The 25,992-nt window shown below is 37.7% G+C and overlaps 1 protein-coding gene across 1 annotated transcript in view; it reads left to right on the plus strand.

Moving 5' to 3' along the window:
* Positions 1-25,992, plus strand: part of LOC121981423 (sodium/hydrogen exchanger 6-like) — a 54,843-nt gene that overhangs the window by 714 nt on the left and 28,137 nt on the right. Inside the window, exons 2-5 of the mRNA XM_042533937.1 lie at positions 25,458-25,509; positions 25,603-25,662; positions 25,754-25,778; positions 25,879-25,964. Coding sequence (XP_042389871.1) covers positions 25,458-25,509; positions 25,603-25,662; positions 25,754-25,778; positions 25,879-25,964 — 223 coding nt within the window. The remainder of the gene's footprint in view (positions 1-25,457; positions 25,510-25,602; positions 25,663-25,753; positions 25,779-25,878; positions 25,965-25,992) is intronic.

The raw sequence follows: 25,992 nt of genomic DNA on the forward strand, positions 1-25,992 counted from the left end.
TGCTGATTTGCACGTAGCATATACTGGTCAAGAGATATCTCGAATCAAAACACAAAATTAATGCATAGAAATAAGAAATATTGGTGAAAAACCCAAAACGAAATCAAAGCTCATGATCCTAAGTCCAATTGTTAGTCTGGTTCCAAACCTTCTATCTCAAGGATAAAATCAGAATAATCTCTACTGTCAGACATGTTGGTGAGGAGACTTGCCATATACACACATAAGAAATATAATATAAAAAACACTTAAGAAAACAAAAAAATATAGGGGAGGGCAATACAGATTAAGACTCTCCTATAGTGCCAAATGTCAATGGTTTTTTATCTCCTTTTATAGTGTACAAATACCTCTTCAATATACCAATTGGAGTGAAAGAGTTGTGTCTTTTACTAATACAAAATTCAAAATTAAATAAAATAAGTTATTACATATTTAATTTTAAGTTTACTTGGCGTGTTCAACTCTTGAACCATATCTTTTGGCATGACTTTAACTAAAATTTACATAGTATAAGAGTACGAGGTGGGCTAGAGTATAAATAACCATGTATAGTACCTTGGTTTCATAGGGGGAATGGCTCATAGCTGTGGCTAAACTAAAAAATTGTTATATGGTAAATCCTTTGTTAGGGATATGGGTAAAATCAGATCTCACACCTATGCTACTTCAAATCACTTTAGGAATTTCTAGAAACTTATCTTATTCTTGTATATTGAACCACTTATCATCATTAATTGAATGAAAGTTTTTCTATAGAACTACTCACATATTAAGTGCTTTTCTTCTTATCTTTTTCGTTGACCACAAAGTGGTCACACATTACAATGGATATTATACAATTCCCAATTAGGTAGGCGTGACAAGGTTAATCCCCTTAGCCCCTTAAACCCCTTAAACCCCTCCAAACAATGTCATTGTACAAATTCAAAACCTCCACCTTTGGCAGAAAGTGCTTTGAGTCAATCTCAGTTATGGCTAGATCAAATAATTGTTGGTCCTTATTTTTGATTTAGCCATGTATAAGTATACTCCTTTGACCAACTACCCATTTATTACCCATTGAATTTTCTTCAATGGTTTGTCTATCACAAAGATTTGGTTGCATCATTGCTGACAAAACCCTATTCCCCTCTTATGGATATCTGATCATTTATCCCTTCACAAGACTAGTTCTATATAGGGCTTCAATAAGAATTGGTGATAAGATTTTAGTCGTATTGAATTGGTGATAAGATTTTAGTCCTATTCTTGTGTGGACATTTTTTTGATAACATGATTTTAGTTAATTGGCATCACTATTAAATATACTAAGTTAGTTTAAGAGTTTCAAACTATAAGATTCTATGCTCAATTGAAACTACAAGATCAACTTTTGTATACCAAAGGTCATATGTTTTTTCCTAAAAACCTATATAGATAAATCCTATATTTAATATGACATGCGACATTGATTGCTTTAGTCCAAAGGTAACTAGGTAGTGAGTATGCATACCTAACCGCCTCTTGTAAGGCTTGGTTTTTTCTCTCCACCATCTTATTTTGTTGAGGTGTTCTAGGACAAGAAAACTCACGCATATACCTAATTTCCTTGCAAAATTTTGGAAAACTAGAATTCTCATATTATCATAACGATAACTCCGAATTCAGTTTATTTTGAGATTCTTTTTGTTTTCTACTCTTTTATAAAATCTAGCTAGCGTTTCTAGGTTATCATTCTTATGTTTAGAAAAATGAACACAAGACTTAGTGTAATAATCTATTATAGCTAAATAATATTTACTACCATTCAACATAAAGTACATTATGATTCAAATGACACACATCACAAATTTTTTCTTTGATCTATTGTATATTTGACAGGCCTTTCACCAAGTCCTTGGATAACTTTGAGATTTGCCTCATGGTGGTGTGTGCCAATCTCGTATACCACAACCATTCTCCCTCTTCTCGATTCATGCGACACTCACTAGAAAGTTTAGAAACACAAGCAAGGATTTATAACATATATAATATTCTTCCTATGTCCTACTTGCATGATAGTATCTAGGTTGTTGTGCTTTACCAAACACTTGGTGAGCTTGGTTGAGTGAATCTCAACAACCTGTTGTCACACAATTGACTAATATTAAGTTAAATTTTATGTTTTCTACTAGAAGTACTTTCTAAATGAAAAAATTTTAGTTCAATATTATCTAAACCTATCACTTTGAGCTTTCCACTAATGGCAAAGGATACCATTTCCTTGTTCTTGTGCTTGAAGGTGGTCTTGATGTTCTCTCATCATGTGCCTAGAGCACCCACTATCCAATATTTATTTATTGGAATTCGTTGGCTTGTACCTTGACTTGTACTTACTATGAAATACTAAATCCTTTGGTACCTAAGATCCATAAGTTTTATATAGTTAACCAAACAACTTGGGTACCCAAGCTTAGGACTGTAAACAAGCCAAGCCAAGCCAAGTTTTAAGGTGTTCAAGCTTGTTTTATATGGTAACCAAGCTAAGCCTAAAATGAACCAAACTTTTGAAATGTAATCTTGACCTAGTTTCTTTTTTATGAACTTGAGCTTGGTTCAAGCTTGACTTGAGCTTGAGAGCCTGGTTCACTTAGATGTTATTGAGCTCTCAATTTAAGTTTGTTTGATTGTTTGAAACTTTTATATTTTAAGTTTGTTTGGTTGGTTACAAACTTGTTTGTTCATTTTGAAACTTTCTTTGTTTATTGAGCATGCTAATAAGAGTTTTATTGATGAACATGATTTACAAATATTATCCATGAACGTTATTCATGAATGTTAATCACGAATATAGTTCACGAATGCTATTCACAAATGTTGTTCACGAACATTAACGACCTGAATACATATGTGTTCAAGCTTGTTTGTTTAGTTTAACAAGTTGCTTGTTCGTTTAATTGAATTTGTGTGCAATAAACGAATATAAACAAACTCTTATCAAGACGAACACCAAGCTTGTTCATAAACATTTGTTTCATTTATAACCCTACCTAAGCTTTGACTACTCTAAACCTAGCAGTTCTCTTAGTGATAGTTTTAGGCATGAAGGAGGTATTTCCTACAAGTCAATGATACATATGAGATCTCCTTTTTTTTTGGCTTATAGCCAATACCCGCCTTACTATACAGGGCCTGCTGACTCCCAAGTATTGTTTCTAGATACTTGGAACCCAAACGAAACAGTTCCAAGCTTTTCGTTAATTCATCGGTTTGTAACCTTAAAGAGGAATTTTCTTCCTTATGTCATTCAACTTAACAAGAATTTCCCTCTTGACCTTTGTCAATAGAAGATGAAGAAGTCTCCCCCTAAGATCTCTAAGCTCCTTTTGGAGAGGCATAACCCTATCCTTAAACCTAGCTAAAGAATTGCTTAAAACATGCTATAGTTTCATAAATTTATGTACTATGGGAGAGAGTACCTCATCATTGCTAGACGATAGTTGTTCCTTGGAAGATGAAACTTCTTCTTCCTCCTCACTAGAGCTCTCACCCCATCATCTATGGTCAAAACATGTCACGCTAACTTTTGATTTAAATATGCCTTTTAATTTTGATTACTTCTTTGGGTCTCAGAAAACTTCACATCCTTCTTTTTAAAATTCTTGCTCTTTATCATTTTCTTGATAAAGTGAGCTATCTAACTCGTTGTGACTTCCCGCCGCTCTTCGTTCCATGCTCAATTGCAATAAAGTCTCCTTTTCTTTCTTCTTTTTTTGGCTTCTTCTCTACAACCAAAGCCAAACCTTTCTCTTTCAGACCAAGGTTAGCTTGTTCATGAAGTTAAAATTCACAAAATAATTAATCTAATTTAAGTAAAGATAAGTACTTAGACTCCTTAGAGACATCCACTGTGAATGACAAGAAGGTAGTCTAGGTAAAGCCTTTAATTGCATTCCTAACCTAAGTCCCTATTTTCTATCTTATCCTTGATGATATAGAGTCCATTCAAGATCTCCTTGAACCTCCCTTTCATTTGGCTTACATTTTCTCAGTTTCGCATAGTGAAATTTTACAATTAATTGATAAGCAAGTCTCGTTTGACAATTCTAGAATCTCTTATATCTTCATGAAGCTTAATGAGATTATCCCAATGCTTTTTGTCACTTGTGAAGTGTCTTAACTTGTTGAGTTGCTCTTAAGACAATATGCATTGGAGAGTTGTTGCCTTTGCATTTGCTTGCCCTTTCCTCTTCATTTTGTGAGTCCAATCCTTAGAAGGTAGTTGCACTTTGAATTCGTCCACTATCATTACAAATCCTTCCATGGCACTATACAAATTTTCAATGTCACTCATAAGGTAATACTCCATCCTATCTTTTCAATGTGTAAAATTTGTGCCATCAAAAAATGGGGGCCGTGTTGTGCTATATCTCTTTTGCATTGCCATCTCTTCAAGAATTACTCCTTATAGCAATTAGTCTTTGGGAGTGATTGGCCTTTGATAGCAATTGTTGGGACTTAAGAGAGGCTGGAGGAGGTTGGGGGGGGGGGGGGGGTGTGAATACACATTTGCTTCTAATTGATTTCGTCTCTATAAGAGATTAGTGTAGCAAAAAATACAAACAAAACAATTTAAAGAAAGAACAATTAATTACAAACCAACACAATCTAGTTAATGTGGTTTGACACCTCTCTACCCCTATTTCACAACTTATCAAACCTTGATTTTTCACTATCTTTTGTTGGAGAAATCCCTTACACTTCTTTTTTGTTATAAGAATGGAACTTTTGTATAAGGAAGAAGAGAAGATTTGAATACTTTTGAGAGCAAGAGAGTTAATCTTGGGATTAAAAAAAAGAGCACTTTCAATAGTGATTCCGAGTCCCCAAGGTGCCCTTTATTACATGAGCTCTTCAACTTCTTTCTAACTTTGATTATGCTTTTCTAGATGCTATCAGTTGACTGGTTTGTTACATTAGTCAATTGCTTGCACAATAATCTCTAGGTATCCAACCATCGAACAAATGTTCCACTAGAACCTTGGGATGCTTATAATGAAATCCCTCCTTTCTTATATAATGAAATGCAAAGCTAAATAAAATAAGTTGCTAAGAGTTTGAAAGGAAGCCTTTAACCTTATTCAAACCCTTGAGAAATCTTTGAGCAATGTAGACACTTGTACGGAGTAATTAAAGAATGTTTCTTTGGAACTTTACAAGTTCAAAGCTTTAAGAGCTTATATAAAATGGTCATCAACAGATTTATCTTGCACAAATGACCATTGAGTCACCAACGAATATATCAATTGGTAATCTGTTCAATTGACTATAGAGCCTCTAGTTGGCTAGACTGAACATTCATTTTTGCTTGTTACTCTAATCCTATCCTCCTTTTTAATTACTCCTACTCTTCATCTTTTAGTGAACTATCAATAACGATACCTATTCCATTTCTTGTACCATAACTTAAAATCCAAATTCTCTATCGTCTTTGCTTTCTTTCCTATCCATTTTGTCTCTTGTATAATATTAATTTTTCTTCTAATCATCGTATCTACTATCTCCATTGTTTTACCCGTGAGCGTTTCTAAATTCCATGTTCCAATTCTTAGACAATTAGTTTTCTTATAATATTTATTTTTACCAAATCTATGGTGTGAAGACTCTTGCATATTTAACACTATACTTAGGTTCTCATAGAGATGCAACAATTCTTGCCAAGACAGCTACAACGCTAACTTTTGCATATTTAACATTGCACCCGAGTTCTCATAGAGATGTAATGATATTTGCTGAGATGTTATAGTTAGACCTGCAACGCGCTTATTTCGGGGAACATCCTAGCATTAGAACAATAGTTTGATAGATTCATTCATTGAATATTTGCTCATGTTGGCTTGCAATCTAACACGCAACCCTCGTCCTTTTTCAACATGTACAAAGACCCAAAACACACCTTCACTCTATTACATTTGTTATACCTTATCCATCTTCTCTCAATCTATTAGAGCCCCGATAATCCATTATTCATATAATCTTTGAACCTCGGGATACAATAAGAACAAAATCTTATATACTTGCACTTTAAACATATTATGCCGTCTAGAGCACACACCATTCTCTCAAAAACTCGTTTATTACGAGTCAACCATAATTGATATGCCATGCAAGCAAAAACAATCTTCTTCGCCCGACTCCTCCAACCTGTGCCTTGAGCCTCCATCAACCATTTAATAACACTCCTTAAGGTTCACATTTGATGAGTAATAACCATCCAATCCTGAACATGACCCTATTCATTCCACATGATCTCATATCCGAAAAATTAGATGGTCTAAGGTCTTTACCTCATTGTTGCGGAATTCTCTCACCCCTAGCCATAAAATGAATGATTGTTTCGGGAGGATGCAGGAATCTAAATCAGTTTCATGGGTTGCTGTTGTTGGCCCATTTGTCTATAAAAGTCATGAACTTTAACTATGTTCAATCTGGCTTCCAAACACCAAGTTGACATGAGATGTATTGCTGCATCTACCGAACTTGTTCTTTCCAGAAGGGTGTTGCCAATTTCAACAATCTACTTGAAGATCAGTGAGCCGCCATTTTGCAGTTGCCACTCCCATATTGAGTGAAAATTGAGGTAAAATTCTTGGATCTACTTCACCCATTGCGAGTCTGCTTCTGCATGAATATTCCATAGCATCTTGGTAAGCAAAGCTAGATTCCAGCTCCTAGGGTCTCAAAAATTTAGGCCCCCTTCCTCTTTGGGAGAACACATCTCTTTCCATGCCACCAGTTACCTCGTCACCCCGCACAAGAACAATCTACACAGATGAATAATTCGAGATATGATCACTGCAGGGATTGGGAATATGGAGAACCATATACATTCCACCCCCCTGCAACACTATTCTGATCAACTCTGCTTTGGCTGAAGATCAGGTCATATTAATCCATGCATTGATGAGGCTAGCTATCCAAACCAGTAGTGGAGCATAATGCATCACTTTCAATTTTGTTGAATCCAGTGGCATATCCGGATACCCAGATACCTGAATGGTAGAGTGCCCCTCAGAATCTGTATGAGCTCCTGAATTTGCTCCAGTTCTGGTCTAACTATGTATGCTGTATAAAAGGCTGACTTCATCACATCACATTCATCCCAGAAGCTGCTCCAACATTTAAAAGTCCTTGGAGAAGAATTCTAACTGAGGTGATATCTCCATGTGCCAGGAGAATTAAATCACCTTTGAAGGCCAGATGCATGTTCTTCAAACTACCACATCTTGGATGGTAGTTAAAATCAGAATTTACAGTCCTCTGCCCTAGCAGTGTGGAAAGGTATTCCATGCACAATAGAAAAAGATTCGGAGATAAGGGACAGCGCTGTTGGAACTCCCTTTTTCCTTTGAAATATCCATATAAGCTCCCATTCGCCTTCACTGAGTAGGATACTTGACACACACTCCATTACCCATTTGATGAAACTGTGGGGAAACCCCAAGCCTGACGGACCATCTCTCAGAAACTCCCGGCTGACAGAATCATATACTCTTTGTAGATTAACCTTTATCATACATCTAGGTGAGATCCTCTTTTTGCTGTATTACTAAAGAAGCTCCTGAGCTAGCTGTGTATTATCAGCTAGTTTTCTCCCTTTGATGAAAGCTATTTGTGCCGGAACCCAGAACCTCTAATAACCTTCTAGCCAGCAATTTTATTATGACTTTATAAGTCGCATTACAGCATCCTATTGGCCTAAAATCCTCCATCCCCACTGAGCACGAGACGCTTTTCGAGATCCTAACTTCAACTTTATTTTTTTGGGATAAATAAAATTGATAGCATGTATCAAAATGCACAAAATGGGACTTTAGAAATTACTCATGCAAAATATTAGATCATAGTAGACACCTAAAGTCCTATATGCATGGAGATGTATACCCCTGTATATCCTCTCAACATCTAACTATCTCTCATCAAAGAAACTACTATTTCGGGCTCTCCATACATAATGGATCATAGATGACAAGACAAGATGACGTGCCTTTGTCACAGTCCCGCTCCCACCGTAATTCCGCCCAAAGACTCTCATTGTTCGCCGGTAGGTGGACATCTCTTGCCGCATATGAAGCCAAAGGCAATCTTTGATCCTCCGTCACAACTCTGTAATGGGGGGCGGGGGAGGGGGCATTTGAAGATAGGTGCTCCTGTGTCTCTATCACGTGACAATAAAAAATGTGTTGTTTGTTCTTCAAGTAGTCTTGCCGATCTCTAATGGGAACTCGACTCTGCGTCAACATCCAGAACACAATCCGAGCCTACGACTTCTTAGGACTAAGATGCTTGAAGAAGTCGTAAGACCGCCCCATCATCCTACGCAAACCAATCTACCAACGTTGTCGAGCATGGTGATCCAGAGTCGCTAATATGAGATCCCATATTTGCAACAATCACTTAATCAACGGGGAATCTAAACGAGCCACACCCAAATGTCGATGTGAGTAAGTAGGTATGACGTACCCACTTGATCTAGAATGCATCCTCCTTGTGCGCCATAATACCTTTGCTAGGAGAGCTAAATTCTAGGCTCGCAAGTTCCGAAACCCAATTCGCCTTTGTCCTTCGATCTGACATATTTGTCCATGATACAGGAGGATGCTTGGAGCCTTGGACGTCCACATAACAGACCTGCAAATACTGTAGATGCGATCAATGATGCCTTGAGGTAAAGGTAGAATAGATAGCCAGAAGCACTCGATGCCCTGAAGTATTGATGTTATAAGTTGCACCTTGCTAGCGTAAGACAGTGTCTTCCGTGGCTAGACGTTGATATGACGGATCGGGGAATCCAACATGGGGTGTAATTTGATATCTCGATGCATTATCGGATGCTTCCGGTGCCGTTGGAGGCGTTGTGGGGCACCTGAAACGTCGCACTTGTCGTAGGCGTTGTGATGCGACGTTTTTTTTGGCTTAGTCGAAAATGTCGCGGGATGCTTCTGGTGCCGTCGGAAGCGTCGTCAAATGCCTTCAGTGCTGTCGGATGCCTTCGGCGCCGTCGGAGGCGTTCGCTGCTCGTCAAAGGTGTCGCGGGGACGTTACTTTGCAGAATTAATATTACAATTTAAATAAATCAAACAATTCTCATTGAAGTGTGATATTTTCAAGAGACTTTCATAAATCCTAATTAAATTATCCTAATAAAATATAAAAATATATTTAAAATTTTTTAAAAATTAATAAATTTTATTAAATAATATTCTTAAATTATTTTTACTGTTTAAATTTTATTTAAAAATTTTAAATTTTTTATAAAAATTCTAATAAATCAAATTTATTTTATGATATTTTTTAAAATTATTTGTATTTTGTTACTATTTTAATGTTTAATTGATATTTTAATTTTTTTACTATTTTAAATATATATTATTTAAATAAATAAATAAATAGTTAATTTATATTATTATTATATATAAAATAGTATTTTGTAATAATTTATATAATTATAATTATTTAATCTGAACATTGAAGAACTATAAAGGCTACCTAAGTAAAATATTATAAGAATCAATGGTTCCATCTAATTCACACCGCTCCTTTTAGCATTAGTAAGACAACATATTATGATATATTAATTTTAATTCAAGTTATTAATAGATCAATTTTTCTTTAAATAAAATTATATTTAATTATTTTTTCTAATAATATCAAATTTTTTAATAATGGAGAACTTATATAAAATCAATATACAACTTATTTTTAAATTATACACAATAAATATATTTATCTAATAATTACTATATATAAATAAAAAAAATACCGAAACCGTATCGTTTCAATCTGGGACCGAAATCTCGGCACATGTCTAAATTTTAAACCTTGATTTAAAGATGTGCCGCAGCTAGTGGAATCCCTAGAAATTGAAAAGGCATGGTACCCTCTAGAAAGCCAGTAAGCGAGAGAAGCCTCCTACTCGTCGTGTCGTTAACTTTCGCCGGATAGATGCTCGATTTTAGGCGATTAAGCCGAAGTCCAAACTCCTGCATGCGGTCAAGGTCTCGACGGATGCAGTATTTCCTCTGCTAAAAAGTATCAAATCATTTGTGTAAGCTAGGTTAGATAATCTGAGGTGGGCACATTGTGGGTAGCCAAAACCCGACTGGGATGTGCTCTGCTGCAGTTGCCTACTAAAGATCTCAATACATATACCAAATAGCTAGGCGATAGTGGGTCACCTTGCTGTAACCCTCTAGCTCCTCGAAAGTGTCCAAAGGATCCACCATTGATGGCCAGTGAGAAAGATGTAGTAGTGACACTCTCTATAATCCATCCAATAAAATGCTCTGTGAAATTCAATCCAAGGAGAGCCTCATGTAGAAATGTCCAATGCACCGAGTTGAAGGCCTTTTGTTGATCGATCTTCATGATAGAACGTTGTGAGATGCACTTATGACCATATTTCCAGAGCTAAGTGTATATTATTAGTAATAAGTCTACCCTGCACAAAAGATGTCTGAGATTGATGGAGAAGGTGGCCCAAGATGTCCAAAAGTCGTCCTGCCAATATCTTAGAGATAACTTTATAAAACATTGAACAATTGGAAATGAGGCGATAATGAGTGACCTTACTAGCATGAGCAGACTTGGGGACGAGGGCTATAAGTGTATGATTCCATTGGTGAAGTGGTCTTCCATGGTGAAAGAATTCCATGATGGCAACAATAAAATCTGCACTTACCATATATCATGTATGCTTGTAGAACATGGACCCATAGCCATCCAAACCAGGTGTCCGTTGATCCCCAATGTCAAACAAAGCATTTTTGATTTCCTCAGCAGTAGATAGATGGGTAAGTTGCTCATGTTGATCTGGAATGAGGGTCCGACCAGATTGGAATAGTTGCTGTGAGAGAGGATGCCGGCTGGATGTTGTGCCAAGTTGAGTTTGGAAATGCATAGTAAAAATCTGCACTATCTCTTCAAATGATGTAGTGAGATTCCCATCGAGTTTTTCTACTGCTGTGATTTCGTTTCGACGGTTGTTACGCTTGACAAGGGAGTGGAAATAGGCTGAGTTTCGGTCCACTTGCTTGAAGTAGCCCACTTTGGCATGCTGCATGTTGAAACTGTGTTCTGTTGCACTTAGCTGGGCCGTATTCTGCTGTAAGAGCTTGTAGCCATCCTCCATGCGACCGGTGTCCAAACCTGCAGCTTGCACGTCTTCCATCTATTGACGCTGCCCTCATCGAGATTCTGGAAATGAGCAGTGTTCAGTTGCTTCGGATCAAGCTTTAAGAGGCTAAGAACTTGCAGGAGCTTGTATTGGGCAGTGCCTCGATTAAATTGTTGCTTATAGGCTGACCATTTGCTTTCAATGAGTGACAAAAATGTGCCGTGATTGGCCCACATGTTGAAGAACTTGAAAGGTTTGGGAATGCAAGTGTCACCACCTAAATCCGACACTAAACACATTGAATGATCAGAGAGACAGCCCGGAGGAGTGAATTCAGTGTAGCTACGTAGTTCGGCTTCCAACCTAGGATTGTTGATGAACGCACCGTCCAATTTCTATAGATATGCCCACGGTGCCGTGCCGAGACGGTTGAAACGGGCAAAACATCTCGTTCCGTCTTGGCATAGCATGACCCCGACACCAGACCTGCAACAACTGCGACGTGTTGCACGATCCCGTGGCCACAGCGAAGGGGTCGCTTGACCAGTAACAGCAACGGAGGGGTTGCATAATCTTTCCGCTGCCGCAACGGAGGTGTCGCGCGACCCTGTGACCGCTACAGAGGGGTCACATGACCACCGTGGTCGCGTCGGAGGAGTCATGCAATCCCCGTAGCCATGGCTGAAGGGTCGCGCAACCCTGCGGCAGCGCCGAAGTCGCGCGACGTGTCAGATTTCGGATATTTTTAAATTAAACTTAGGTTAATTATTTTAATTAACTCCTAACTATGATGGAGATAATTTAAGGAGGCTTTATAAAACCCTAATAAAATTATCTAATTAATTTTATATTTCATTTATTTTAATTTAAAAATTATAATAAAATTGGTATTTGTTTATTTATCTATTTTCATATTTTTTTCTTTTTTTTAAAGATTATTTTTTATATTATATTTTTTAAATATTTATGATAAATATTTTATTTTTTAATTAATATATTTTATATTTAAAAAATACCAAAACTATATCGGCACAACACGATATGGTACCGAAATTGTATTATTCTGGTCCAGGACCGAAATCTCGCTACAGATCGAAATTTTAAACCTTGGTCATATCCTTCGTGCCTGCGGAGGTCACAAAATTCTAGAAATCTGCCATACAATATTGTGTGACCGGTTGCCCTCCTTGTTTGTCATCAGACGATAAGTATGAGTTGAAATCCCCTAGAACTAAACATGGCAGCTCTATATCAGTTGCAAGATGCAGCAAACCCTCCAATAACGGTTTTCTATTGATCAAGGATAGCTTCCCATAGACAAAAGTCATGGTGAACAGCTTGTGCGAAGTCCTGCAGGTCACCGAGCAATTCATGAACTAAGCAATGCACCAGCTGTTCGTCCTATTCTTAGAGTACTAGATCAACCTTTTAGTTATCCCATGTTGTGTCCAAAGGATTTTCACATATCTCTACAATAGCATGATATTGTCCACTTTGGGCCTAAGCCCTCATGATTTTACTTTTGGGCTCTACCCAATAGGCCTCATGCCATTGAAGATATCTTACATCATTTTAAAACTATGATCTTTTCTATATCTTTCTAATGCAGGACTTTGATTATATCTCAACAATCTTTCCCTCAAACGAAGGACCACCATTACTGTCATGGTCCGAGCTTCCTAGCGAACATCTGGTCACTTTTGACTGCTTCATATCTCCCCACAAGCATCCGATCATCCTGACCTGTTCCGGACATCGGGTCACCCTAACCTGTTTTGAGCCTCCCCGCAAGCATTCGATCACTCTGACCTGTTTCGGGCATCAGGTCACCCTAACCTGCTTCGGACCTCCCCGCAAGCATCCGCATCCAGTCACTCTTGATCTAGTCACTCTGACCTACTTCGGGCCTTCCCACAAGCATCTGATCACCCTGACATGCTTCGGGCCTCTTTGCGAGCATCCGATCACCTTGACCTGCTTTGGGTCTTCCGCAAGCATTCGATCACCCTGACTTGCTCCGGGCCTTCCCTGCGAGCATATGGTCACTCTGACTGCTCCGGGCCTCCCCTCAAACATCCGATCACTCTTGATCTACTCCGGACCTCCCTGTAAACATTTGGTCACTTTTGACTTGCTCCGGGCCTCCCTGCAAACATCTGCATCCGGTCACTCTTGACCTGTTTCGAGCCTCCCCACAAGCATCCGGCCATCCCGAGCCTCCATACAAGCATCCGATCACCTTGACCTGCTCTAGGCCTTCCCCGCAAACATCTTATCACCTTAACCAGCCGCGGGCATTCCCGTAAGCATCCGGTCACCCTGATCCTCTAGGCCTTCCTTGTAAGCATTCGATCACCCTGACATGTTCCGCGCGAGTGTCCGGTCGCTTTGACCTGCTTTGGGACTCCTCGCGAGACCTGCTTTGCTTTAGGCTTCCCGACGAGTATCCGGTCACCCTGACCAGTTCCGAGGCTCTCCACAGTATCCGATTACTTTTGACCTACTCCGGACCTGTTCCAAGGCTCTCCGCGAGCATCCGATCACTTTGACCTACTTCGGACCCCTTTGCTAGCATCCGATCACTCTAACATGCTCCGGGCCTCCTGCAACTTCGTTCAATGCCACCCCACATGACATCTAGTTTGGACTATGACTCTGATACATTTGTTCTATCCAAAGGATATTCGCGCGTATCTCTACAATAATATGATATTGTCCACTTTAGGCCTAAGCCACTTATTTTTGGACTCTATCCAAAAGGCTCAAGCTAATGAAGATATCTTATATCCTTTTAAACACATGATCTTTTCCATATCTTTCCAATGTGGGACTTTGATTGTATTCCAACATCTCATAACAATAGTATCCCACTGCGGCCCTTCAAAAGATTATGTCGTGCCATCTGAAGTTGGTGGAAATTCTGTATGATTGCAGGTAACTCGTAGTCGTAAGTTTTGTCTCCAATACTCCCAAAACAGCGAGTTGATGTTTATGGAAGAGGGTCTTCACCCCCTTCAAGAATATTCCATGAGCCAAGCTTCATAACCCCTGAGACTGTGAGCCATCCAGTGTTGCTGATCTTCTTTTTTCCCTTAGTTGTAGTCACCATGTCTAAGAACCGAGTAGTTCTCATTAGCCCACGAGGCATACTAGTTCCTGCTTTGCGGTGTCCATCAACAAATGATATCGTTGCTGGTTCTTTGGGGATGTTGACACCTAGATGAGCTACTGAATAGGCCTGTTGAGTCCAGGTTGGTGCAGGCAAAGAAGTGATAATAACCAGCAATGACTCCTTTGTCTTTTTTGATGATTTCTTTCTTGTATCCATTGTCCACTCTGCCCCTGTCATCCTCAATGGTCTGAGCACTTGAGGCATCCAATTGTTGTGTTAAGCCTGTGTCCATGCCACTATGAGGTTCTGTTGGAGGTGTGTTCGCATGGCTCCACTTCTGCTTGGCACATATCCTGGTTTGTCCCTTGCGGTTGTTTAGGTGCGTCTACTAATGGAATTGGATCATTGGCCATTGTTTGTTTGGTTTGATCCAGGGTATGAAATGCCATTCCGTGCCGCCCGGCACGGACGGTTTTTACTGTTCCGCCAGGTGGCCGAAACCGGCACGGGAGGCGTCCTCGTCTCGGCGACGCTGGAGGAGACGCGGGACGCCTCCGTCGGTGCCGGAGGAGATGCGGGACGACTCTGACGGCATCCCGCGACGCCTTCAGCATCGAAGGCGGCGTGCGCAACGCCTTCAGCGGCGCCGAAGGCGTCGTGTGCGACGCCTTCTGTGGCGCCAAAAGCGTCTAGCAAGGTCGCCGGATGCTTTCGGCGACCACTCCGGCGATGCTTCCAGCGCCGCCGGACGCCCCTCGCGGGATTGCTTGCGATGATCGCGGGCGATCTCGCGTACGCAGGTACGTAGGTTTTTTTAATTTTTTAGTAATTATTTATTTTATTTAATTAATTTAAACAATTCTTAAGGAGGATGTGTGATATTTCGAAGAGACTTTTATAAATCCTAATTAAATTATCCTAATAAAATATATAAAAATATATTTAAAATTAAAATAAATTAACTAAATTTTATTAATTAATATTCTAAAAAAATAATGTTTTAAATTTCATTTAAAATTTTTTAAAAATATGTAATAATTCTTATTTATATTCTAATATATTTTTTATTATTTTAAATTTCATTTATTTTTTTTAAAAAAATTCTAAAATAATAAAAAAATCTAATAAATTATATTTATAGTCTGATTTTTTAAATTTTTTTAAATTTTTTTACTTGATATTTTTTTTACTATTTAAAATATATATTATTTAATTAATAATTAATTAAATGAATAAATAGTTAATTTATATTATTATTAATATAAAGTAATATCTTGTATTAATTTATATTCTTATTATTATTATTATTATTATTATAGATACTTCATTTTAATTTGAATTATTAATATATCAATTCTATTTAAATAAAACTATTTTTAATTATTTTTCTAACAATATTAAATTATTCAATAATTGAGAACTTATAATAAATCAATATACAACTTATTTTTATATACACAATAAACATATTTATCTTATAATTACTATAGATAAATAAAAAATACCAAAACTGTATTGGCACGGCACGATACGATACCGAAATTATATCGTTCCGGTCTGAGACCGAAACCTTGGCACGGGTCAAAATTTTAAACCTTGGTTTGATCAAGATCTGCTTGCTGTTGCTGGTCATCAGAGAGCACCCCTGCTTGTATATCTGTGGTGAGGCTGGTTGCTGCGGTTGGCCTGCAGAGGATGACATTGCTTGCTCATGCTGAACATGCTGAGCAACACAGTGTGCGGGTTGGGTGGCAGCAGAAGCCATTCGGGAGTGTAATGACTCATTCTTCTGTAGCTAAGACAAAATTTGAAATGCGATTCTAAGTGTAGGGGGATGTCTACCTCAGTTCTGTCAGGGAGTGTAGCAGGAATGATCTCCGGCGGTTCCATGGTGATATCTACCTCCATCAGTACCCTCGCAAAGCTGATACACTCTCTTTGTTTCGTCATTTGGTCTGTGCATAAATGGTCGTCCAAGCTTGAAGGCAGCTTGCTTAATGCACGGATTGTCAGCACTCTGGTAGCAGGTTTGAGATCTGCATCCAAACTGGTAGTCACTGTAGCTCCTCCCGTCAAAAGATTGATTTACTTTAACAATAAGTCTGCTGTTAAACCATAACCACGTCTGTGAAGTGAAGACAAACTAGCTCCCAAGCCTGTTTAAAAAAGTAAGAAGTGAACCAGCTTGATCTCCTTCATAAATGGCTTGACCAACAACTTACCTGCTCCCCTGTTATCTTAGATCCTGAGGTTCCCACCTGTTGTTCAAATGGTTCATAGGTTACTGACAAACCTAGCAACTTCTCATAGTAGGTCACAAATTCAGCCGCCACCTCTTGTTGGAATTGTGTTTGTGTGCCGTCCTCTTTGCAAATAGAAACAACATGATTTTGCTTCACATTCTGTTTGATTTAAGTCATGGAAGAACTTTGTGCCCTTGTCACTATTCGTTAGGTAGTGGCATTTAGCTTGCTGCTGGTAGAACAACCTTTCTACTTCCTTCAGCATAAGCATCTTTCTCCTCAACTTTGCTGTCTCCAACCTTAGTAGAATGTTATCCGGATATGTTTGGCACCTTTGCTGAACTGCTTGCAGCTACTGGACTGAATGACTTGCATGAGCTAATATGCGGTCGAAGTGCTCCTTGTTGAGTTGTTTCAAAGGCCGTTTCAGTGCCTTCACCCTCAAACAGCATGAATGCTGCCAAGAGCCATTTTTGCTTCCATTTCGCTTGTTTCAGTTGTAGAATTTGCGGGTGTTTCACCCACATATTGAAGAACGTGAACCGCAATCTTCTTTGTTCTTTGGGTTGAAACAGAGTCACCACACACGGAGAATGCTTTCCATTCACCTCCGCCTGCATCCACAGGGAGTTAACCAGAACCGGTCCAACTTGCACCAAACAGATTTGTTTTTCCACATCTAGAAGCAGCCAACGGAAGCCATGTTAGTCAGGCCCAAAAGGCATACAGTGATGTCCTGAGTCTCATAAGCCATCACCTCTACGCCATTATATTTTTCCTCTGGAGATGTGACACTATTAAAGTCTCATAGAATCATCCATGAATCCAACTCCCCACTCCATTCTTGGAGGTTACTCCATCAGGATTTCCTGTTCACAATTGAATATCGACCATATACATAGCTTACATGAAAGCTGAACGATGTTACCTTGCAGTGAACCTTGCAGTTAATTGCTTGATCAATTGGACCAAACAACTCAAAGAAGACTGGCTTGATTCCATAAAATCATAATTGTGTCTCCCCTTATCTCCTGATAGTTATTGAACTCATTCCATCCTTGAAATTTAGTCTCCATAAATTGCTGAACTTTGTCATGGTTTAATTTTGTCTCTAGAACACATATAACATCTAGTTTATGTACTTGAATGAAACTATGAAACCCATTATGTTTAAGGGGCCGGTTAAGACTCCATATGTTTCAATAAGAGAGCTTCATCAAGCGATGGAAAGGCCTTAGGCCCTTATCCGAGTCACTCCTTAGGGGATCTGGTTGCATTGTTGTTTTCCCTTTTGTTTGTCCCCTTCGCCCTGCATTTACAGTCTCTGAGTTATGCTGTTTCAGCTCCTGGCTAATGTTACTCCCCTTCAACCGCACCTCATCCATCCCATCCATCCCATCCATCCCTTCCCTATCCTTCTCCAACCTAGCTTCTTCCTGTGAGCCAATCTGCTGTTTACTTATCCCTGGTCCTGCCCTATCCTTAGTCAATACTGCTTCCATAATAGAATGTGTTACTACACCCGGTTTTGCCTTTGTTTTGGTCCCTTTTGCAAGCGTTGGTGAATTTATGGATGGCTCAGCAGGGAGCTCCCATGAGCCTGGCCCCCTATTTTGCACTTGAGGTTCGGGATTACTTGCTTTAGGGTCAACACGTGTGGTAGGGAGGCTGTTGGACCCTTTATGTTTGTGTGCCAACCATAGTCTGTTCTCAGCACCTCTTCCCCCTGTGGGTTTGAGTTATAGCCTAGCATCTTGCAATGTTTAGAAAATTTGGGCTCCTGTTCATACAGTAGATGTTTATCCAGGATACCATTTGGCAATTGCACCTTTATGTTCCACACAAGTGGCTTGGATGCATCCACCTCCTCTGATTCTCAGGCATAAGAAATCCACTCCTGGTTTTGCATCATGGCTTCATAATATAGCGGTCTCGCAACTTTAGAAGCTATCTAGCTCAAGCATTTCATAGTCCAACATTTGAATGGGAGGTATCATGTGTTGACTCAGACTGGTACGTGCTTGATTTCATGATCATCATAGTGAAAATAAGGCAGCATATGTATTAATAGCTGAGTTCTACCATATACAAAATGGGGCCTTGAACTCATCATTGTTTCTTGATCTTCCCCATTGTGGAATCTGAATACCAACTAGCCACTGGAGTGCAGCAAGAGTATGGAACTTCTGAAGATTCACACAACTTTAATGCTGTTTCTCTTCAGGAAACCTATTGGGGAATTAGCCAACGAGGCAATATCCCCAACCTCCTTCCATCAAAGACTGTATCTGGTGGTTTAACAATCTCATCCTCTGAGGGTAGCAACTCCAGACCATAGCCCCCTTGTTTGTTTTCTGTTATTCTTGAATAAGTGCCACTAGGTCTCCTTTCTAGGTTGCTCAGAATTCCTCTTCAGCAATTCAGCATACTTGTTTTGTGCATCCCCACTGTTTCCAACTCCATCTTCTTCCTCATCCTCCTTAGAGCCCTCACTCTTTTGTGCGGTTTCTTATAAGTTTGGAAAGTCTGCCTCCTGCAAATGGGGAGTAACCGTTCACCGTGTAGTAGACACTCCTTTACTCATGAGTTTCTTCTTTCCCATTGGGCCGTTCTCATCATTTTAGATGGAGAATGCCACTAGAAATGGGAACTGGGAAAAAGATAGGAAAGAAACGGCCTTGACTTTTGGTGATATATTCTAGACCATTTGAAGTTTAGACCTCTCACCACAACATCGGTTCTTACCGCAACTTTGCATGGCCTGACAAGGTTAGCCCCGCACCAACGTTCCTTTTTCACCTACAAAACCCCTGGAACTCTTGGAATATCAGCTTCTCCTTGGTCTCCAACGGAACCACCAGATACAACCATGCATGACCTCAAATAAAAAACACGTAGGAAGCCAGAAAGTGCTCCTATATCCTATTGTGAAATCAAATGATCAAGATAGAGGGGGGAAGGCAGCTAGGTTGGAACACTAGGGAGAGCATCTCTCTCTAGTCCTCTCTTTCTCACTTGCAATTGGTGTAAATTGCAAATACATGTGTAATAATCAATGGGATAATAATGCAATGGAAATAAATAAACTAAATGCACATGAGGCTAATATGAGAATATAATATAGTTGGAAGACCCAACTTCTGCTCTACACTAGCCTTATAAATCCACTAGTTCACCCTTTTAAATGAAGCAATGATGTAAATGCCTAGGAAGATGAATTGCACTAATTTAGCATGGTGAATAATTCAACCTTTCAAAGGAGGAAAAATATTAATAGTTAAAAGATAATCCAACGTAACACATCCTAACCCCTTTTTAAATTGACAATGAGACTAGTTCTTCATAAAAATACAACTTAGTCACCTAAAAAATTTAACAAATTCTCAACTTAATTTAAATTACTTATTTTTTAAAAATAAAATATTAAGAAATTTTGGAGGAATTATTATTATTTTTATTCATCAATCTCATACATATATGCAGAGTATCTAGACTTAATCAAATCCTACAAAAAAAAAAAGGCAGCCTGGTGCACAAGGTCCCGGGAAAGGATCCATTGTACGCAGTCTTACCCTACTTTTTACAAGAGGCTGTTTCCAGGATTCGAACCCGTGACCTTTTGGTCACATGACAACAACTTTACCGTTACGCCAAGGCTCCCCTTCACTTAATCAAATCTTACAATTAAAGTAATTAATATCCTTACAATCAAGGTAAATCATATCCTTATATTTTCTATTTTTATTTATATAATTTGTAACATTCCTCCTCAAGTTGGAGCATAAATATTGATCATGTTAAATTTGTTACTAAGTTAATCTACCTTAACCTCATTTAAAACTTTTGTGAAAATAACTCCCAGGTGTCTTCTTGTTTTCACATATCCTATAGAGATCAAGCCTCGTTGAATTTTTTTCATTAATGATTAAGTGTTGGAGAAACCATATGCTACTCACTAATATTTGGATGAGTCACAATGAGATAATTTTTCTTTTTAACCAATCTTCTATACTTCTCATGATTCTCAAATAACTCACTATCTTTTGTGAGTTGCAGCTTAGGAGTCATTGGAGTATTATATGGTTTAGCTCCTAATTTTCTTGTCTCAGACTAAGACAAGTACACATTTCCTATGAGATAAGAAGATTCCTTTCTTACTTCTTGTTACCTCGACACTCAAGAAGTATTTTAGAATCCTTCAATCCTTTATATGAAATTGATTGTGAAGAAATGATTTAAGAGATAAAATATCTACAATATCATTCCCAGGAATGACAATATCGTCCACATATATAATCAACAAGATGATGGCCATTGTAGATTATCTTTAGAATACAAAATGATTAGATTTACATTTCTTTATTTTAAACTTCTCAATTGCCTAACTAAATTTGGCAAATTAGGCACAAGGACTTTGCTTCAAATCATATAAGAATTTACAAAGTTGATAAACTTTCCCACACTCTCTTTGAGCAATAAAGCCTAACGGTTGCTCCATATAGACTTCCTCCTAAGATCACCATGGAGAAAACATTTTTGATGTCTAACGGATGTAAGCGCCAATTTTGAGTGGCCGCTATAGAAATAAAGAACTCGACAGAAATAAGTTTAGCAATAGGAGAAAAAGTATCACAATAATCCACTTAATAATTTTGGACATAGCCTTTAGCAACAAAACGGACTTTTAGTCATGCAATAAACCCATCAAGCAATAAACCCATCAGGATTGACTTTAACTATAAACACCCAATTGCATTCAATTGCCTTCTTCCTTGTAGTAATTTGACTAGGGTCTAAGTACTATTGTTATCCAAAGCATTCATCTCTTCAATCATATTAGTATGCTAACCCAGATGAGATAAAGCTTCATGAATAGTTATAGGAAGGGATGTAGAATCGAGAAATGCAATAAAGGAACAACAAGATGATGATAAGTGATTATAAGACATAAAAGAAGACATTGTATAAGTACATTAATGTTTACATTTGCAAAGAGCAATTGATAGATTATCACTTGAAACTGTGCTAACGAATAAGCTGGAGCAAGATATGGATCAAGAGGAATATGTCACCGAGAATAAACTTGTTGTATGGGTGACATAACAAGAACAAATTCATTAAGATCAGAAATAGAGGATGTTACAATATAATCATCACCCTTCCCTTGACTAGGGTGATTGGTAGAGGGGTGACATTCATCAACAAAGATCATGACAAATTTCTTCTCAGCTATATTACCAAAGAACGATAAGAATAAAGGAAAACAGGAACTAAATCTGAAATACTAAAAAAACTTTGAACCTATTACACAAAAATGTCCCACACTTGAATAGATGTTGACGCCACTAGGTACGTGAAGATGTTGTAAATGGAATAATGACAATCGAAGAGGTTTATGGTAACCAATGCTCTTTCACATGCCGTCACGTGGAACTGAACTAGAAAACTCATAATGCACATGTGGCTCACCCGCAGAGATTTGGATGATTGAAATTTGGGTGATAGATCGACGTCGATGGTTCCTCCTAGGCGAGTAGTGGATAATGGAATAGAAGAGTTGTCGGCATCGATCAATAATGGAAGAGAAGAGGAGGCTAGGGTTTGGAATGACGACTATAGTTTGGAGAGACGGCTAGGGTTTTTTACTTTGATACCATGTTAAGAAGTTTTGGAGGAATTAAAAAAAATTATTTTTATTCATCAATCTCATACATATATAGAGTATATAGATTTAATCAAATCTCTACAATCAAGGTAAATTATATCCTGCAATCAAGGTAAATCATATCCCTATATTTTTTTATTTTTATTTATATAATCTGTAACATAAATCTCAAATAATCTAAATAACCTTTTAAAGAATTCCTAATTACATCATATTCCCTGTTAAGAAGAACTTGAACCTCTCATGAAAGTGAGGAAGATGTTCAATCATGTTTTACGATGCCTTGCATAGATGCAGAGTGAATGATCAAAGGTGCATTTGTAGGAGATGACTTTGATGGTTCTTATTCCATTCACTCAATAAGTTAGGAACTATGCATTATAATTCTTCTTTTGTAACCTATGCATCTCGTAATCATCTTCTATATTGGAATACCTTTCTACTAAACTAGTTATCTTCTTGTGCTTTGATAGGGAGCTAGCATTGTTTGTTGATGACCCTCACAATCATATCAGTAGGCTACATTGAGGGAGAGATGGAGTCAGAGCGATAGGGCTACAATCTTTGAATAAATCAATTGATAAAGAAGGCGCTTAAACGTCCTCTTTGTAAGATATTAGATCTTCTATGTTGATTAGACTAGTGTTTAATTTAGGAGGTAGGTTAAGCATTTTTTTGCAAACAAATCAACGTGAATGCATATAAAGCAAGTTTCCTACATCATTTTATTCCTTTTGTCTATAATGTGGATCTACATGACATTTATAAAAGCTATTAGTGTGAGTTTTCTCCTCACATCAATATCGATTTCTTGAATATACTCAAAAAAGCTCTCAGTTGTCTTAGAAAGGTGGAAGGTAGCAGGCAAGAAAATTAGTATTAATGAAACTAAATCTATTGGATGACAAGCTTTAACTAGATAATCTCAATTGGATTTTTACTTGCATAATGAGTTACAGAATTATTATAAGAAATCATTTGGTAAAGTAGAGTTCCAAATTCTTGATTTTTCTCTACTAGACACTTCGTAGATTTTTAAAACTATGATTAATCACCTTAGTTTATATGCCATTTGAAATTGCGAATAAATTCTTGAGTTTGGTGCTAAATAGTTTCCATAGGATCTGCAAAAAATAGCTAACACTATGAAATAGGCAGCTATCTTTAGTTACAAAGTCAATTGTGGTAGTTTCCATTTTAGAGGTCTTGAAAAATATCGTCAAGACATGTAGGGACTTCTCCCTTGAAGTGTTTAAATCTTATTATTGTGATTCCATTTTGTGTAGGGTGCCTATGACTCATATTATGTGTGTGTGTGAGTTTGCCATCTTCTAGTGGTTGGTGCTTTGGGATGAAAGTATACCCTTAAGAGGAACTTAACCTATCTAACATGTTTGGAGCTCAACCTTATTTGTGATTGGATGAAACTAAGTGCTTTGTGATTTGGCTTCAATATCAATTCATTTATTAATAAGTAATATTGCCAATGCCTTAAGGCTTGAAGAATAGTGAGTTTTTTTTATTATATGGTGCCGTCAAGTCTTATTGAGCTTCTTACTAAAGAAGACAACAGGTTGTCTTTCTTGGCTTAGGATACCTCTAGATGCATCTCAAGCTAGCTTGAATTGTTTGTCTGGTTAGATTAAGTGAGGACAAGTGCTTTAGTCATCATTTCTTTGATTTCCTAAAAAGTTAGAGAGACAAACTTAAACCAATGAAAATCTCCTCTCTCTTAAGACAATTTGTGATGGAAGCCCTTGTGGTACTAAAATTCCTAGTGAAACCTTGATGGAAGTTTCAACTTTGTGGAAACTTTGAGCCTTTTAAATGGTATGGGGTTTAAAGCAATTGTTGATTGCTCTAATTTTGTATATGTTTGTTGAAATGCTCTATGTAGGAATAATGAACCAAAGAAGACTAGAAGAGCAACTGTGAGTATAAGAAGAAACACTTTTTTAGATTGATAAATAACTCCTCAGTCTGAAGGTTTCAAGGATTAAACGGATGTGTTCTTGGTAGGTGTCATGCTCCTTGCTATCCATTAGGATGTTGTGACAATAGATTATTAAAAATAAATTTTCCTATACATGGTGGCAAAAGGTGAATACGCTTGCCCCAGCACCCCCACCAATCCGTCCTAGGGCCAACATATAGGAGGTAAATCACGGGCGGCTACTAGCCTTTGGAATAGTGACTAGCACATAAGGTAGACATTTACCTCGACTTTACCGAGATTCGAACTCCAGACCTCATGGTGGCAACACCTCATGCGTTAACCACTAGATTGTCCCGAGAGGACTAAATTTTCCTATACAAGATCTTTATGATTGTGCTCGGGGCATTTAAAAGCTCCAAAGGCACTTGTATTGTCCTTTTCCCAAATTCTATATGGTATGAAGCCTCCTTTTTAGGATTAAGATTTTTGAAAAGGGATATTCCCCTTAGAAGGCGGCTCTGACCTCCTCATCTTCTCCTCTCTTCCCTCTACCTTGACAAAAACCTTGCATGCCTCTGAGCTCCATGGACACAGCAAGGACTATAACATATTAGAGATTGATTCAGCCGACTCATTTTTTTATGTGATCATAAACTGATACAATCCATTACCTTGCTTTTTAAGCACAACATTGTAAGCGGCCTTTGCAAATATTTCTCTGAAGCAATGAATAAATATATCTAGTTAAAATAAATTAGTTCAGGAAATTGAATCTATCAAGAAGCAAAATATAATATATTTTGTTTGTACTTGTAATATTTCTTGTAGATTTGCTCTAATTTTCATGAATCTTTATCACATTTATTTATTTTAAACACTGCCCACTTGTGCTACTCATTTAGGTAATAGTATAATTTTTATCATTTTCGTACTATCTTCTCCTTTCTCTCTCATGAGATAATAGATGAGGACAAAAGGGAGGCTGGCTGAGATAAGATGTCATATGCTCCAAATAAACTACACGATATTGGTTTTATCTTGGCTTTCATTATGTGGGTAATGGATTTTCTTGATATATGAATGGGGCTAATGGATATTCTTCTTTGATACCTGAATGCTGAATGCAACTATGCTCCTTAGCATTAATGTAAATATCCATCAATGAACTTCATATTTGATGCATGACAAGCCTTAAGTGAACAATGTAGGCACACTTTTGTAGGAATTATAAACATTAGGGATGACATTCTGAAAACTCAAAATAGATTGAACATAAATATTTGAAACATGCTGTTTTTTAATGCTGTCTTGAAAGTTTTAGTTGATTCATGAGAAATAAATCTTCTTTTTCTTGTACGTGTCAGGTTTAATTGTTGGAGGAATTGCTAATATATCAAATAAACAGACAAATATTAGGTATATTCCTGTTCTTGTGTATCATTCTACTGTTTAGCTAACCTGGATTGTTAGTATATCATTTTACTTATTGGTTGATTTGCTTTTTCTCAGGGGATGGTTCAATTTCCATGAGGAATTTTTCTTTTTGTTCTTGCTGCCCCCTATTATATTATATCCTTTTTTTCCCGATGCAAATTCACACATAATTGCTTATCTTATGTTTAGCATGTATTTGTGTATGTTTAACTTGACTGCACTCTACTCAGTCTGGATTTAGCTTAGCACCGGTAATGTTCCAAAGTTGTTATTATCTCAGATCATATCATCATGATAACATAGTTCTATAAAAAAGTTCCATGTTTGATATAGCTGACCTATTGTATCCAGGAACCATTCTTCTCAAACTTTGGAGCTATCATCACATTGGCTATTTTTGGAACCTTTATTGCTTCTGTTGTAACAGGAGTTCTAGTGTAAGATTGTTTTCATAACTGACACATT

This window comes from Zingiber officinale, chromosome 5A (genome assembly GCF_018446385.1).
Source record: "Zingiber officinale cultivar Zhangliang chromosome 5A, Zo_v1.1, whole genome shotgun sequence".
Taxonomy (NCBI): domain Eukaryota; kingdom Viridiplantae; phylum Streptophyta; class Magnoliopsida; order Zingiberales; family Zingiberaceae; genus Zingiber; species Zingiber officinale.